Source organism: Maniola hyperantus, chromosome 15, assembly GCF_902806685.2.
Source record: "Maniola hyperantus chromosome 15, iAphHyp1.2, whole genome shotgun sequence".
Taxonomy (NCBI): Eukaryota; Metazoa; Arthropoda; class Insecta; order Lepidoptera; family Nymphalidae; genus Maniola; species Maniola hyperantus.
In genome coordinates this window covers 14,451,906-14,469,015 of record NC_048550.1, presented here as the reverse complement: position 1 = coordinate 14,469,015, position 17,110 = coordinate 14,451,906, and the positions used below count along the sequence as shown (strand labels likewise).

The following is a 17,110-nucleotide window of genomic DNA, read 5'->3' as shown; positions in this document are numbered from 1 at the left end:
TTGTGGTAATTTGTGGAACATTTTCCTGCAGTGGCGTTTCTATTTTATTTAACATGAAGTTATTCAAGGGGCTGATCACTAAATTCTTGAAAAGCCAGTCATGCATTAGCAGTTTCTCTGGTGCTGCAAATGATCATGGGCGGCGAGAATCACTTAATATCAAGAGACCTCGCTCGATTGCTCGCTAATTATATTGTAACACAAAAAGATTTGATCTGCTTATCTGTCAGCATCTAGAAATGCATTTTCCCATCACTGATAGATAGATAGATAGCTAGATATCAGTTTTTAGATATATGCAGTGGTTGCGTGCACAGATCCGCTCGCCGGTGTCGGCGACGGCGTGCGTGGAGTGCGCACGCGGCACTCTGCCCGACGCGCGCCGCACGCGGTGCGCGCCCGTCCCCGAGCTGTACCTGCGCGCCACCTCGCCCGCTGCCATCGGCGCCATGGCCTTCTCCGCCGCCGGCATCCTGCTCACTACGTAAGTCTGACTGAAGACATCTCCCTCCCCCACAATTAAACACATCGTGTGCGTAAGCGGCAGTCCGGTCAGTGCTCAACTCGCCCCCCCCCCCCCTCCCCCCCAAACCAAACAAAGAGTCTAGGAGCCTGCATCCATTCCCTCTCGCCTGACCTACGCGGCCCCAACCTGGCTTTATTTTGTTATACACTGTTTGAAAACTTTGCTCTTCAAACATTGAGGATTGAGGAATTTCGGACGAGAAGATATCTCGAAGCTTCCCGAATGCTGGTCGCTGCCCGGCCGAGTTGGATTCGGCAGCTAACTTTTTTCTCGGAATTGGACCTAACAATATTGGACCTATTGGATGTACTTGAACAATACCAAGCACAATTGCAGAACAGTGCAATGTTGCAGGTTGGTGGGAGGCGTGTGGGTGGCACGCTGCAGCACGCCGGTGGTGCGCGCGAGCGGGCGCGAGCTGTCGTTCGTGCTGCTCGCCGGGATCCTCATGTGCTACCTCGTCACCTTCGCGCTGGTGTTCCGCCCCACCGACTTCCTGTGCGCTGTTCAAAGGTTACTTACTTCACAACTCTTTCCAACTATAGAAGGAGAATCAAGAGAACAACAACAAAAAAATATATTTAGATAAATCTGTCGAATTTTATATCAAAAGTGTAGATTTTGTTTTTATCTTGATTGTTTTTTTGTTACGATATTAGCAAATCAGTACCTAAGGTATTTAGTAATTAATTTTATTTATTCACGAAACTTGAAACTTATTTTCAGTGCCTAAAGAACACTAATAATGTATTGTCTACATCGGAAATAATTTGACCTCCGTTAATTAACGTGGCCTCATTTCTATTAGGATGTTTCAATAAATCACCTACTAATTATTGAATTAATTATCTATTTGGCGCTGGTTATTGTCACTACAACATCAATTCGTGACCCATTTCTACAGAATTTTGCAATTACAACAAACACGAGGCCTCTAATTAGCACATTCCCTGTTCTGTCACATACCTACTCTTCTTTTGCGGCTCTTACGACTTTTTGCGGCTCTTGAGGCTCTTAAGTTCTTTTGCGGCTCTTACAGCTTTTTGCGGCTCTTGTGCAACTGGTGAGTCATTTAATTTGATAAGGTCACCTTTATAAATAGAACGGCTGTTTTAGGTTCGGCACGGGGTTTTGCTTCACAGTGGTGTACGCCGCACTTCTGACCAAGACGAACAGGATCGCGCGGATCTTCGACGCGAGCAAACATTCCGCTCGCCGACCCTCGCTCATCTCGCCCAAGTCACAGCTTCTCATCTGCACCATCTTAGTGTCCATTCAGGTATTAAACAACATGTAGGTATATAAATGCATACATTTTGAGAAAGGACTCGTCATATATTTTCTACTAGCAGATATTCTCTATCAATACACATAATAAATCGCATAAGTTATAAACTTAAAATTTTTGTAGGTGGCACTTTAATAATAATACATATGCCTTTTCTTGTTTCTGTTACTTTATGTTTCTGTTATTTAATATTTCTGTTATTAATTTTATTTTATTTTCTGTTGGTTCTGTTACTTTAATTTTTTGTTGTTTCTGTTATTTTATTGTTTGTCGTTTTTTTAAATATGATAAAAATGAGAAAAATGAATATATGAGAGAAAAAAATACATATAGGTATTATAAATTCACCAAGAAAGAATTTTAAAAAGTTTTGCCCCTAACGGAGTTTGAGCCACAATTTTATGAAATACCGGCTTCAATTACAAACTTAATCGAGTTCTCAATTAGGTTGGATAGTTTGTCTGTATCGCTCGTCCTTCAGTAATTAAATGTTAATAACAATGTCGTACTTAATTTGCTTTGAAGCCATGTTTACGGACCAAATATTATTTTCGAATAACCAATTAATTACAATTAGATAATTAATTTTCGTAAGTTTTTATTTTGTGCTTTCTAGTTTGGGACTCAGGGCATTTAAGTAAGAATCATCATTATCATCATTATCATCATCTTAAAATAAGAATGGTTTGGGCGTAGTTCACCACGCTGGGCAACAGCAGATTGGCAGACTTCACATACCTTTGAGATCATTATGGAGAACTTTCAGGCATGCAGGTTTCTTTAAGATGTTTTTATTTTTATTTTTAATAGATATAGTGAGCAAACGAGCAGGCGAGTCACCTGATGTTAAGTGATTACCGCCGCCCATGAACATTTGCAGCACCAGAGGAACCGCCGATGCGTTGCCGGCCTTTTAGGAATTTGTTGGATAACCACCACCCCTTGAATAACCCCATGTTGTAATCTAGTGGGGACACCGCCGATGGGAGTTGGTTCCACAGTTTGCACGTGCGTGGAAAGAAAGAAGAAAGAAAGAAAGAAAACTTTTATTTGATCACAATACCTACTACAATAAACCTTAAAAGCTAATTAAGTTAATCTACATAATTAAACTAATAACAAAAAAATATAATAATAAAAAATAATACCTATATATATACAAGTATGTGTGACCAAATATAGGTCTCCCACTCAGCATCATGCTGCAGCAAGCTGCAGCGCTGGTTTTCAGTGGGAGCCTTAACAAGTGAAGTCACGGACGATTTACCTAGTACAGTATATTATAAAAATAAAATACGCAAACAACTAAACTAAGGTTTGAACAAGTAACTAAAAAAAAAAGACAAACAATATAAGAAAACTAAGACCGTACATAAAAAAATAAAAAAATAAATAAAATAAATATGAGAAGAGGTATAACGGAATTATTATAAATGATGATTGTAAAAACAATAAGTGCAATATAATATGTGACATAAGTGCTGAAACGATAGGTGCTGATCCGAATAGTATGAAATGATTAAGTAATTAATTTTAACTTGTAATTTTTTGTTGTATAAGAAGATAAGTTTTTAATTTAGTTTTAAAAGTTTCAAGAGATATTGACGATTTTAACGGCGGTGGTAGATCGTTCCAGCACTTAAAGAAAGAAGGATCTGGCACAGCGGACGGTCGAAGTGCACCAGACACCCAGATGGTGAAGGTGAAATTCCTTACGGTGGCGCGCGGTGCGGTTGTAGAAAAAAGAGGATTTTAACGAATGAATAGTTTAAGCTTCAGCACAATTTGTAGGTAGTGATCGTAGTGGTGTGGCAACTGGCATCGCCAGCGCGAGCGATCCACCACCACCCGAGCAGAGAGGACAACATGCTGGTGTGTGACTCGTACGTGGACGCGTCCTACACCATCGCTTTCTTCTACCCGGTCGTGCTCATCGTCATCTGCACCGTGTACGCTGTGTTGACGAGGAAGATTCCAGAAGCCTTCAATGAAAGTAAACATATTGGTATGTGTTGAAATTGCATCATTTTTAGAGTTCCGAACCTTTACACTTTACAGGATCACTTCGTCGTCTGTCAGTCTGTCCGTCGTCTCTGTCAAGAAAACCTATAGGGTACTTCCTGTTGACCTATAATCATGAAATTTAGTAGGTAGTTACGTCTTATAGCACAAGTAAAGGAATTAATCTGAAAACCTTGGATTTGTGGTTACATCACACACAAAAAAATGTGTTAATGAACAAATAATTACTATTTTCAATTTTAAAAGTAAGATAACTATACCAAGTTGGGTATCATATTATGGAAGGACTTTAAAATTATGTTCTAATACAGATTTTTATTTATTATTATGTATAATAGTTTTTGATTTATCGTGCAAAATGACGAAAAAAATATGATTTCTGTTTCTTATACGTATATGTCTTGTACCAGGGTTCACTATGTACACCACATGTGTCATATGGCTGGCATTTGTGCCATTGTACTTTGGCACGGCGAGCCACGTGCCACTGCGGGTGACCAGCATGGCAGTCACGATATCCCTGAGTGCCAGCGTCACACTGGCATGCTTATTTGCACCTAAGGTATATCCAAGATAGTTGAAATTTACAATTATATTTCTTTCATCACCATTATTACTTCCGTAAATATTAACATCATTAACATTTTAAATTAATCATTTGTTTTATTTTAATCATCTCTATAATATAACTGTTTAATTGTTGGTAGTTCGTATACTGATTGTTATATTGATTAAGTTTTTTTACATAAATAAATTTTAACAAAGTTTAGTGAATCTATTTAGTGAAATCCTTTCATCTTCATTTCTCAGCTCTCTATTCCATATCTGGAGGCATTTTCAGAAACATTTCCAAGTTCTCCTTCTCTTTTATATTAAAAATCAGTAAAATATTTCGGTTTAAAGAATTTATTCTCAAAAAGAACGTACTGTTCACTTACATTAAGATTAATTATATATACATTTTAGTAACTACTAACACAGACGCATGCATTACAAATTCAATTTTAAATTTTACTATAATAATATTATCTTAACTATGTCTATACCTAATTATAATATGGTTTATCTAACTTATTAACTTTTTCAATTTTATGCAAATTACAATTTCTAGTTAAACAATATTGTCCGCAACATATTTCTTTAGCCTATTCTTAAATTGAACAATGGTTTTAGTCTGTTTTACCACTTCAGGTAAGCTATTGAACATATGTACACCCTCACACATTATATTTTTAGTTCCGTAGGTTTTTGTTCGTGGTTGCCAAATGTGTAATTTACTTTTATTTCTAAGATTATAGTTGATAGTTTTTTGTTTAAATGTTATATTGGTGTGTACAGTTTTACTAGTAATTTTTTTTAATGAGAAGACATGTGTTGTATGTGAATAATTGTTTTATGTTAAGAAGTCTAGTCTTTCTATATAGGTATTTAGTTGGTGTTAGGTAATTATAATGAAATAGTGTCTTTATTAGTTTATTCTGGGTTCTTTGTAATCTGTTGATGTGTGTTTGTGCAGCTGATCCCTAGATTTCTATCAGGTACTCTAAATGTGACTTAGCAAGGGCGTTATAAATGATTGTTCGGATTTTAGGTGGAATGCAATTTGAGACTTTTCGTAATGCTCCTGTGAGTGGTGTGTAATTAGGTATTTTTTTGTTTTTGGCACTGAAAATCATGTAAGATGTTTTAGTTGTATTAATTGTAAGTAGATTATGTAGAAACCATTCATTTTATATATCTAGATCCTTTCGTGCTTGTGTTTTAACTTCGTGAATAGAATGTGCAAAATAGAAGAGACAAGTTTCATCTGCGTAGAGTGATAAGTGCCCTGATAAATTTAAATTTACTATATCATTTACGTATATTAGAAAGAGCAATGGTCCTAATATTGAGCCCTGTGGAATACCACACGTCACCAGTTGCGAGTCACGCTTATAATTGGAAATTTGTACGATCTGCTGGCGGTTGGTAAGGTAAGAGACGAACATTTAGTTTTATAACTTTTAGTTGCTGTATAGGTATACTTATATATATCTTTTTTAATGTTGTACAATTTTACGTCTAAAACTTAATTGACGACATAGTTGATGTTAGGAATTTAAAATTAATAGAAAAAGTTTCTGAGCCCTGAGCCCAATCTACGCAATCTCATGGATCGAGACCATGAAATAAAATATGTCCCTCTAGAGTCTAGACTCGCAAAGTTTGTAACCTTTTCGCAGTCAAGTTTCTTTTTACGTTGACAACAAAACCAGGATCAGACGGGAAACAGCGAAGTCGCGAAACTTTCTACACAATTTTTTACATCCTTCGCAGGTTTCCGTGGCACGAGTGTAGAGAGAGCATAACGAAATGTATGCTATAAGTCCCGCAAATTGCTAATTCGCGTGGCCGCTATTCTAGTGACTTCAGCACTAGACAGAAGTTTCGAGTATATTTTTATTTCGGCTGACGTCAAAATGACGTCATTTCGAAGTTAATGAGACATGGTTCCAGCGCAATAGCAATTTGCGGGACTTACACAGCAGTAAACGAGGTCGAGTAATACATTAAAATACATAGTGTTTTATTTATCTGGGACACTACGGCTACGGGCAACTTTCACGTATTTATTTCTACCTCTCTTCTCGAATAAAATTAGATTATATCACAGTTTAGCGACCATACAGTTCTGAAACATGAAGATGCGACGCGAAAATTATTTTAAAAATTCAAATCACGATCACGATTTAAATTAAATAAACGCAGACAAATGACAAAGAATATTGATCAAACGTGCTCATGAAATAAGACTCGTTTACGTAATTAATTATCACCACAATTGTGTACATCTTACAAATTCTACATTGACAATCTAAAAGTGGACAATGGTACCCAATTTGAATAAATGATTTAACTTTGTAACTTAAAATGTAAAAATGACTTGAATAGTCAAGCGCACTCCAACCTTCAAACTTTCAAAAATATTAAAAAAATTAAGCTAGATCAAATTTGAATATTACTTACTAACTGTAATGTACCTACACGATCATCAGACATAAGGATTTTAAGGTTTCTCATTACGTTTTAGTTTTATTTCCACGCTAATGTCTAAAACATAATATTATGGGGAAAAATTTTTTTGGCGTTACTTCCTTGTCCTTGTGATATCCTCCATTCTTGCCATGTACAAGTTTAGATGTTATTTAAAGGCAAAAATGATAAGGCATCTAACAGGTAAGACAACTAAAAAAAGGTACGCTCTCGTTTCACAAGCGCGTTCTTTTTCTGAACTGTATGGTTGCTAAACTATGGCTATAGCAAGTAATCCGGCATCGACATAATCCGCACAAACAAACCCCGGCAAGATCAAAGAGCATTCGCAGACGAGCCACACGCTATGTCACCTTACGTGGCTGCAAACATTTACACAACTTTATTAAATAAACTTAAATCTAAATTAAAAGTTTAAAATAAATTAAATTAAATCTAAAACCTCATCGAGACAACCGCAGCGAGGCATTGTTCCCAAGATGCTGGCAGCATTACCCCTTTGGATGGCCAAACTAATTATTTTTCCAAGGTAGCTGCCAGCTCCATACTATTTGAATTGCATAACAAAACTGTTATTATAAATCGAACACACGTGCACTAGCTGATTCCCACAACTTTGCCCGCGGGGATTTACGATTTTGAATGTCCCGTGGGAGCTCTTTAATTTCAGGATACAACTAGCCTAGCCTACTCTTTAACTATATTTATCCATGCAAAAAACCATGTCAATTCGTTGCTTCAGTTGCAGCGTGATTGAACACACTTTCGCATTTACAACATAAATAAATATATAATGGGTATATAGGGTATATAAATAAATACCTGAATCCAAACTCTGTAAACTGAACAATAAGTTCTAGAACTAGACTAGAACTAGACGGTACAAAAGTTCAAACAAAAAAAAGTTATAATAATAACAAAATTTATTTATTTAAAATCCTAAATTTTAACAATACATATTATTATATGCGGAGTGCAACTCGTTCTTACAACAATTTAATCTCCAGTGTAATACTAGATTTGACAGCTTCATAGAACACGATTCCGTTCCAGCGTTCCATACATCTAGTTCTGTTTTTAGTGAAAGCTACCACCTACTTACTGGTGTCGCGACCACATAGACCATGGCGAGTGGCCCGGTAGCGCCGACCCTAGCAGGTCTTCAATTAGGCGCGCGCCACTGAGTCTGCCTCGCTTGTGTGTACCACTTACCAGCGAGTAGTGATGCTTGCTTTATAATAATAATTATAGGTACTCTCTGCTCTATTCATTGCAGAAAAATGTATGCTTGAAATCTAAGTATATAAAAAAAGCAAAAGGTGACTGACTGACTGGCTGATCTATCAACGCACAACTCAATTGGGTGGATCGGGCTGAAATTTGGCATGCAGATAGCTATTATGACCTAGACATCCGCTATAAACGGTTTTTTTTAATTCCACCCATGTCTACTCGGACGAAATCGAGGGAATAAGATACTGTTACATAAAGCATCATCCAAACCTGCGCGACCAAAGTGAAATGTCCTTGTTGTAGATGTACATAATCCTGATCCGGCCGGAGCGCAACGTGCGCGGCAACCTGCTGCCGTCCAAGTGGCGCAACCGCGCGGCACGCGGCGCGGCCCCCGGCGCCGTGTGCGCCGCCATCGTGGGCGCCGCGCCGCTGCCGCGCCACACGCCCTCCACCGACCTGTCCACTCTCGACACTACTGGTCAGTAAGCTAACCTCCCGGAATATTCTGCAAATTATCCTGTTGGATTTAAAAATAAAGCCTTTTAAGCCTCCTAAAAGATGGCATAACCCTCTCAAGTTTAAAACATAGTTCATTTACTCCCAACTCATTTGGTCAAAAATTTCAAATATCCATATTTTTCAGAACGGTCAACGTCAACCGACAGACAAGTCCAAACGGAAGACCTAAACGCAACTCCAAAGAACGGTGCCATCGAACGCAATGGTCTGTGCCTGGACCCTCAGAAGTTGGCGGAGCTGGGAGGGTTGCCAGGGTTCGAGGAGCCGAGCGGCGCGGCGCTGAGGCGCAGGGCGACGGCAGAGCCCGCGATGAGGGTGGCGGTGGCAGTGGTGGGAGCGCGGCCGGCCTTATAGCGCGTTGCGAGGCCGCCGCGACTGCCGGTGCTGGTGTGAGACCTAAACGCATCCCCAAAGACAATGATTAGTCTACCGGTTATCCACTTCGACAGTTCGGCATACGGAAATCACATTCGCAGTGCCAGACTCTAGAGGAACCGCCAATGTGTTGCCGACCTTTCAAGAAATTTTGGTCCGCCCCTTGAATAACGCGTTCTTGCAAAACGCGTCCCATTTTATGCTGTTCCATTGTATGTTAACAGTATTAGCTTAGAATAACAACTCGAGTATTAACTAAATATGTTACACCAATGAATATAACGGTGTCCTTGGAGACATTATGAAAAAAGAGCTACTTTTAGTTATTTTAATTTATATTGTACAACTGAATGAGTACGCATTTCTTTTATTAACCTAAGATGCTAAGTGACAACTTAATTCAAAGCAATGAAAGCCCGAGAGAGCGGAAAATAAATTAGAGGGGAATAACGTGTTTCGATTTCATGAAAGTTATAGAGAAATAAACGAAATATGAAGTATATTTTCTCATAAAAATATGAATGTATTCTCTTTAGTGCAAAAGGTCACCTATCACACACCTTTTTACAGTCCAAGTAATCGTGAGTACTGTGATGTCCAAACTAAAAGCATCATCCTGCGCGACCAGAGCGACTAGGAAGCGGGAACGTCAGCCGCGCGGCGGACACCTCTCATGACGTATAGACTCGCGTCGTGGGCGCTCCCGCAGCCCGCGCCCACAACGCGCCGGTGTGGCCGTAGCTTAAACTAAAAGACATTACAGTTATTGCTGTCAAAGTGTTAGTAAAGTGTAAAAGAATTCTGTGTGTGCATCGCAAATGAACACTAAGTATTATTTTGTCGAGAAGATTATCGAACAAAATTATGTGATACTAATTTTTAAGTTATTGTTAGTTGTTTTCAAATTAAATATTAATGAAAATATACGTTGATTTTCATTTACTTACTAATTCAAAAATCCTGGTAAGTATAGTTAGTGGTCGTTTTCAAAAGTCAAGTTGAGTCACAGAAAGGTCACAGCGATGGCAGTCGAAGTCACAGAAAGGTCACAGCGATGGCAATCGAAGTCACAGAAAGGTCACAGCGATGGCTGTTGAAGTCACAGAAAGGTCACAGCGATGGCTGTCGATGTCACAGAAAGGTCACAGCGATGGCAGTCGAAGTCACAGAAAGGTCACAGCGATGGCAGTCGAAGTCACAGAAAGGTCACAGCGATGGCAGTCGAAGTCACAGAAAGGTCACAGCGATGGCAGTCGAAGTCACAGAAAGGTCACAGCGATGGCAGTCGAAGTCACAGAAAGGTCACAGCGATGGCAGTCGAAGTCACAGAAAGGTCACAGCGATGGCAGTCGAAGTCACAGAAAGGTCACAGCGATGGCAGTCGAAATCAAATCTGATTAGGTGTAGCTAAGTATAGATACGTTCTCAGCTTTGAACTTAAAACTTTGAAAGCTCTGATAGCCTAGTGGTTAGGACGTCCACCTCCTGATCGGAGTCATGTGCGATTTCATTAAATATCACTTGCTTATGGCGAAGGATACCTGCATGCCTGAGAGTTCTCCATAATGTTCTCAAATGTGTGTGAAGTCTGCCAATCGGCACTTGGCCAGCGTGGTAGATTATAGCCAAAACCATTCTCACTCTGAGAGGATACTGTGTTGTTCAGTGAGCCGGCGATTGGTTGATGGTGATATTTATAATAGTCCGTCCGCGTAGACAAATTTCAAACCCCTATTTTATCCCCTTAGGGGTTGAATTTTCAAAAAGCCTTTCTTAGCGGATGTGTGCGTCAGAATAGCTATTTGCATGCCTTCCAGTAGTTTGAGCTGTAAGTTGATAAATCAGTCAGTCAGTCATTGAATATAAAAGGAGGTGCGTGCCCGGGATCGAACGTCGACCTTCCAAATAGAAGACCGAGTTGTCTTTACCACTAGGCTATCACTGCGCACTATAGGTAAATAATTGAGACACTTTTGTAATGTATGCAAAATATACATAGGTAGGTACGTTTTATAGTTAATTTATATACAGCCAGCGTAAGTAGGTGATCGATAATACAAAATGTTCATTTTAATTAAAAAGTAATTTTACGTTCTTTATAAAAAAAGTTTCTTGAATAAAAGTCTCAAGACATTCAAGTCGTTAACATAAATAACATTTTATCGTGGATAAGGGAGGATCGAGCATCTATTTTTGTGGTAACAATGGTTGTAATACAAAACTTGTACTTAATAGCACTTATTACAATATGCCAAAATCATTTCAATAATGCACAGTTGCTGCCTCCGATAGAACCTCCACCGGAAAACGCCAACCTGGACTTTAACGGTCTCGCCAACAGACACGGCCAGCAGGCTGTACAGCACGAAGTCACCACAGACGACGGGTACATCCTCACCATCTTCCATATACCTGGCAGAAGCAAATACCCCGTGTTGCTCGTTCACGGTTTAGCAGATGCTGCAGATGTTTGGCTGCTAAGAGGCAAGGGCTCCGTGGGAGTGACACTAGCGAACGAAGGCTACGACGTCTGGTTCGCAAACTCGAGAGGCAACAGGTACTCAAGAAGACACGTCTCTCTCGATCCAGATAACGACGCAGCATACTGGAACTTCAGCTTTCACGAAATGGGGTACTACGATCTCCCCGCGATCATAGATAAAATCATAAATGAAACACAAAAACCCAGCGTAACTGCTATAGGACATTCCAGAGGGAATCTATTGTTCTACGTCCTCGGCGCCACCAGGCCGGAGTACAACTCCAAGGTAAACGTGATGATATCGCTGGCACCGATTTGCCACTTGACAAATACTAAGCCTCCAGTAATAACAATTTTGCAAGCCGTACCGTTTATAGATCAATTATTCAACAGTCTCAATATGAAAATCACAGAATTTTTAGGTTATAACAGCACGAGCACAAAACTGGTTCGAGCGTATTGTACGTATCCCATCATCGGCAATGAATTATGTCTGAATACTATATATTTCCCTTTATTTGGATTCGACGAGAAGGAGCTGGAGGCATCTTTCGTGAATGTGTTCATATATCACTTTCCTGCGGGAACTTCTTGGATGGAAATCTTGCACTTGTCGCAGCTGACGAGAAAGGATTTTGCTCAGTTCGATTATGGAACTGCTCAGAACCTTCTAGTGTACAACTCTCCAGTTCCCCCGGCGTATAACCTGACGCTGGCTACTATGCCGTTCGCTCTGTTGGTTGGAAGGAACGACCGTCTGGCGACGCTGCCGGACGTGGCGACACTGAGGAGCCAGCTGCCGAATGTGGTGGACTACACAGTCAATCGGCGCGCTCTGTTCAACCATGCAGACGCCGGCGTCTTGGGAAGGCACATGCCTGACTATCTGTTCCCCGATATAAGTCGAGTGATGAGACGATACAACGAACGTCCTTTAATAAATAAAAACTAAGGTACTTTATACGGTATATCTGAAGTGCTTGTATAAAAACGCCACCATGTCAGTCCGTATACAGGACCAGACTACGAGACCAATCCAATTGCAGCGGGGAGTTCGACAGGGAGACGTAATCTCCCCGAAGCTCTTTACCGCTGCTTTGGAGGACATCTTTAAGCTTCTGGATTGGAACGGACTTGGCATTAACATCAACGGCGAGTACATCATTCACCTTCGATTTGCCGATGACATAGTCGTTATTGCAGAGACTCTGGTAAATAAATAAATAAATAAAAATCTTTTTTATTCGTATAAACTTTTACAAGTACTTACGAATGGTCGGATGCATCTACCACTGGTTCGGAATGCCTTTCCTACCGAGAAGAACCAGCAAGATACTCGGCGATTGCTCTTTTCAAATATTTGATATAGGTACAAGATTATGTGCGTTGCTGGAACGAGCTGCAGGTCAAATCCACGCTCTTTTATCATTGAGATAATCTTCAATTGTGTAATATGCTTTTTTCAGGAGCATATTTTTACAGCAGTGGACGTCTATTGGTTGATGATGATGATGATGATGAAGGTACTTTTCAATGATTATTATCATTAAAAAACGCTTTTTAGGGCGCGCCGTACCTCAAAAGGAAAAAGAAACCCTTATAGGATCACTTCGTTGTCTATCTGTATGCCCGTCTGTCTGTCGTGTCTGTCAAGAAAACTTTTAGGGTAATTCCCGTAGAGCTAAAATCATGAAATTTGGCAGGTATGTAAGTCTTATAGCATAAGTAAAGGAATGACCCCTAAAAAATGAAAATGTCTTCATACCTAATTAGTATTTTCAATTTTCAAAGTACGATAACTATACCAATAGAATAGAATAGAATAGAATAGAATAATGTTTATTCGAGGTATATAGGTGGTACATGGTGTAGGCAATATCGTCCTGTACAGCAGTGCAACACCTCGAACAGGTAGGCCACTCAGCTTGTGTTGAGACGCCGGGCCCCTCAGACACAAACCTCTAGAGCAAATATCTGAGGTACCAGTTGCCCCAACGCTGATTTTCAGTGACCGCCTTTTAAATATTACCTAAACGTCAGTGGCATAGAATACATAAAGTTGGCGAGTAAATGGATAAATAAAATGAAAAGTGTTTACAGTTTTTAAATTTAAAGTGATATAGGACATAAAAGAAGAAATAAGAAATAATACATTGAAATAGATGTTGTAAATTGTAAGAATAGGAAAATTGTACGATAGTTTTTTTTTTTTTGTAAGTATAATAAAGAAAAAATAAAATAAAATAAAATAGCTCGCAAGGTGTGGATGAGAAAGTAAAGTTTGGTAAGATAAATAAATTAAATAAATTTTGACTAAATCTGTAACTTTTGAATATTTAAAAGATGTTTTTTGAATTTTACTTTAAAAGCGCCAGAAGTCTAGTACCAAGAGGGATATCATAATATGAAAGGGTCTGATCTGTACATTCTAAAACATATTTTTATTAATTTTTATGCATACCTAATAGTTTTTAATTTACCGCTCAAAATGTCGAAAAAATACTACTGTAGTACGGAACCCTCGGTGCGCGAGTCCAACTCGCACGTGGTCGGTTTTTCTTTAAAGAAAATTAATTTCCCTCTCCCCTCCAATAACGCGTATTTTTTATCTTAGACATAGCTACTTTTTGTTTAATTTAAAACAACAGCAAAAACTGACAGCCGCACTGAGAGTCGCTTAATCGTTACTTAAGATTGAGTTAAACGAGCCAGAGCTATTATCTCTCACATAAATCTGTCTTGTTTTAACTAAACTTAAGTAACGACTAAGCGACTCTGAGTACGGCTGTGAGATCAATTTACTTAGAAAAGAAACGGACGTTTTTATGCTTATCTTGGTTGTATTAGCTCTACATCTACAAGCATAATAAAGGTGTACTCTTATCAGTTATCACAAAAGGAAAGTTTCAAATGAAACAAAAGAAAAACTTTAGCATCAGTAAAAGTAATCCTAGAGATAAAGTAAATATTTTTATATTGATAGTTGAATTTGAACCCAAGTACCTAGTAGGTAGGTAACAACAAACGTGATAAGATTAGGAGTCACAAAGCAACTATCATGCCTATCATGCTTCGTCAAAGTATCACAATCATAATTAATGATTAAACGAACTTACCTGTACGTGAAGTTCTATCATAATTATACGAAGTGCTACGTCCGAAGAATTTATAACCATCGATATAAATGAGAAGATATGGTCAAGCGAACAAAATTTTTCACGGTTTTGGGACCAAATAAATCAGCGCCACCTCTTAGATACTACGACCCGTTTGAAATCCAGACGTCACTGAGGTTGCATTGGTGCTAAAGCACTATTGAGTCGGTGCCATTTTGTTTGTTCAATAGCCCTGTCCATACGAAGTAATATACAAGTCAATGGTTACAACGCATTTTTTGGGGTTCACAAATTGAAATGGTTTTGAAGATTGTAATTTTTATCACATTGTATTAATAATAATTGTTGTTTTAACTTTAAAGATTACACAAGTGTTTCGAAAAGCGTATGTGTGTTTGTTTTAAGCTTACCATCTGCCTTTTGTTTATTAAGTAATTTGAGCGTGACAAGATAATGTGACTTAGGTACTTTGGCAATCACCATAATATAATGAAAAGTATTTTTTGGGGTTCACATTTGCCGACTCAAAACTAAATAAGCATGCCCTTGACTGCATGGTGCGTGCCCGGGATCAAACCTTGGATTCTTCGACTGGAAGGCTGATGTTTTAAGCACTAGGTAACTCGGCTTCTTTTGGCCGTGACATATTTTACATCAAAGGCACGGCGTGAGATGGAATATCGATGTGTCAAGTGTTTTAAAATTGCCTGTTGAAAAAGTGAAAACTCACATACAGAATCAAGTTCTCCATTCTATCAATGAACTTACAACTTTTCTCCTTCTTCTCTGATACGTGTTAATTAAAATAATAGAAGAAAGATTTGGTGGTGATGTAAAGGAAACAATACGGAACCAACAGCGTGTGAGTCAACCTCGCGCATGAAATTCTCGAATATATTATTATCATTAGCTATCACCAGTTGAAAAACACATATGTAACGAAATCTTGCAACCATGTGGACATCACTTTCGCTCTGGTTAACCGTGACAGTCATCTGCACCACGCAGCAGATTGGTTACATATCCGCTGAAGAGTTTCCTGAAGATGCAGCATTAGACTCTATAGGACTCGCCACAAAATATGGACACCCGCCAATACAATACAATGTGGCCACCGAAGATGGTTACATTCTCGCTGTCTACCGGCTCCCGGGCAAAGGTAAACGTCCTCCGATATTATGCACCCACGGTCTCATGGACTCCACGGATACCTTCTTGATCAGAGGGTATACCTCCCTCCCGATCACTCTCGCCGACAGGGGCTACGACGTATGGCTGGCCAACACCAGAGGCAACAGATACACCAGACGGCACCAGCACCTCGACCCCGACACCGACCCCGCATTCTGGAACTTTACCTTCCACGAGATGGGGGTCTACGACCTCCCGGCTATCATCGACCTGGTGCTGAACGAGACCGGGGCAAACAATTTAACCGCCATCGGGCACTCCCAGGGTAATACTATATACTACGTACTAGGCTCAGAAAAACCAGAGTACAACTCGAAGATCAACGTGTTGATATCGCTCGCCCCCATGGCGTACGTGCACAACACCCCCCTACCTGTAGCTACCATCATTAAATTGACACCGATTATTACTACACTAGTCAAAGATCTCGGTTTACACGAGTTACTCGGAGACACCACCGCGTTAGGCAGGATTGCCCATACGCTGTGTTCCGTACCAGTTATCGGTTACACGATATGTGCCTATGGCTTGTTGTATCCTCTAGTGGGTTCCGATCCTACGGAGTTGGAACCGGAGTTCTTCCAGAACCTCGCTCCACATTACCCCGGAGGGAGTTCCATCGTGAGTCTGTTGCATTACTTGCAAGTGGGGTACAGGAAGACGTTCGCGCAATACGATCACGGCAGCGAAATCAATCAAAAGATGTACAACTCCTCGGAGCCTCCAGTGTACCAGTTGGCTCGAGTCACGATGCCGATAGCTCTGTACACCGCCGCCAATGACGGGTTCTCCTCTCTAGCTGACGTGCAGCTGCTGAGGGGCCAGCTGCCGAATGTGGTGTACTACCTGCTGAGTCCCCGCTTGATCTGCAACCACGTAGACTACGTGTGGGGCCAAACCGTGTCTTATTACTTGTATCCGTTCATAGACATCATGCTAGACCGTTACAACCCCTTGTAGAAGCTGATCTAGCTGTAAGGGCGCCTGTCTACTGAAGGAGCGTATTATATAATATGTGCACGAAGCGGAGTGGAGCAGAGAGTGAGCTGAGGACGGCGGCAGCAGTCACTTCCTCCATTACCCAGCTCTGCATAGGTATAGTCCACGGCTAAAATTTACGAAATTAATCTTCACGCTCTTTCCACTCCAGGTCCAGTGGATAGGCACCTTAGTTATTAAGAAATACAAGTCACCTTCGTATTATGATAACTAACAAGTAAACTAGAAACAAATTCATTGTATTTTACCTACATAATGATTAAAGAAAAGATAAGAAGACATGCACGTAGTACTTTTTTTAATGCATTTGTTAGTTTTATTCT

At 39.8% G+C, this 17,110-nt stretch overlaps 3 protein-coding genes across 3 annotated transcripts in view; all 3 read left to right on the top strand.

The window, feature by feature from the left end:
* The window catches only part of LOC117989081 (metabotropic glutamate receptor 2-like), a 42,671-nt gene extending 32,768 nt beyond the window's left edge, over positions 1-9,903 (top strand). Inside the window, exons 11-17 of the mRNA XM_069503300.1 lie at positions 318-484; positions 881-1,039; positions 1,643-1,805; positions 3,606-3,819; positions 4,247-4,398; positions 8,406-8,583; positions 8,749-9,903. Coding sequence (XP_069359401.1) covers positions 318-484; positions 881-1,039; positions 1,643-1,805; positions 3,606-3,819; positions 4,247-4,398; positions 8,406-8,583; positions 8,749-8,978 — 1,263 coding nt within the window. The 3' untranslated portion in view covers positions 8,979-9,903. The remainder of the gene's footprint in view (positions 1-317; positions 485-880; positions 1,040-1,642; positions 1,806-3,605; positions 3,820-4,246; positions 4,399-8,405; positions 8,584-8,748) is intronic.
* Positions 9,904-11,203: 1,300 nt separating this feature from the next.
* LOC117989079 (gastric triacylglycerol lipase-like) lies at positions 11,204-12,433 on the top strand. The gene has a single exon (XM_069503490.1). The coding sequence runs from the start codon at positions 11,204-11,206 to the stop codon at positions 12,431-12,433; it is 1,230 nt and encodes a 409-aa protein (XP_069359591.1).
* A 3,115-nt stretch (positions 12,434-15,548) lies between these two features.
* Positions 15,549-16,748, top strand: LOC117989077 (lipase 1-like). Its single transcript, XM_034976380.2, has one exon. It carries the CDS (start codon positions 15,552-15,554, stop codon positions 16,746-16,748), a length of 1,197 nt encoding a protein of 398 aa, XP_034832271.1. The 5' UTR covers positions 15,549-15,551.
* The last annotated feature ends 362 nt before the right edge of the window (positions 16,749-17,110 follow it).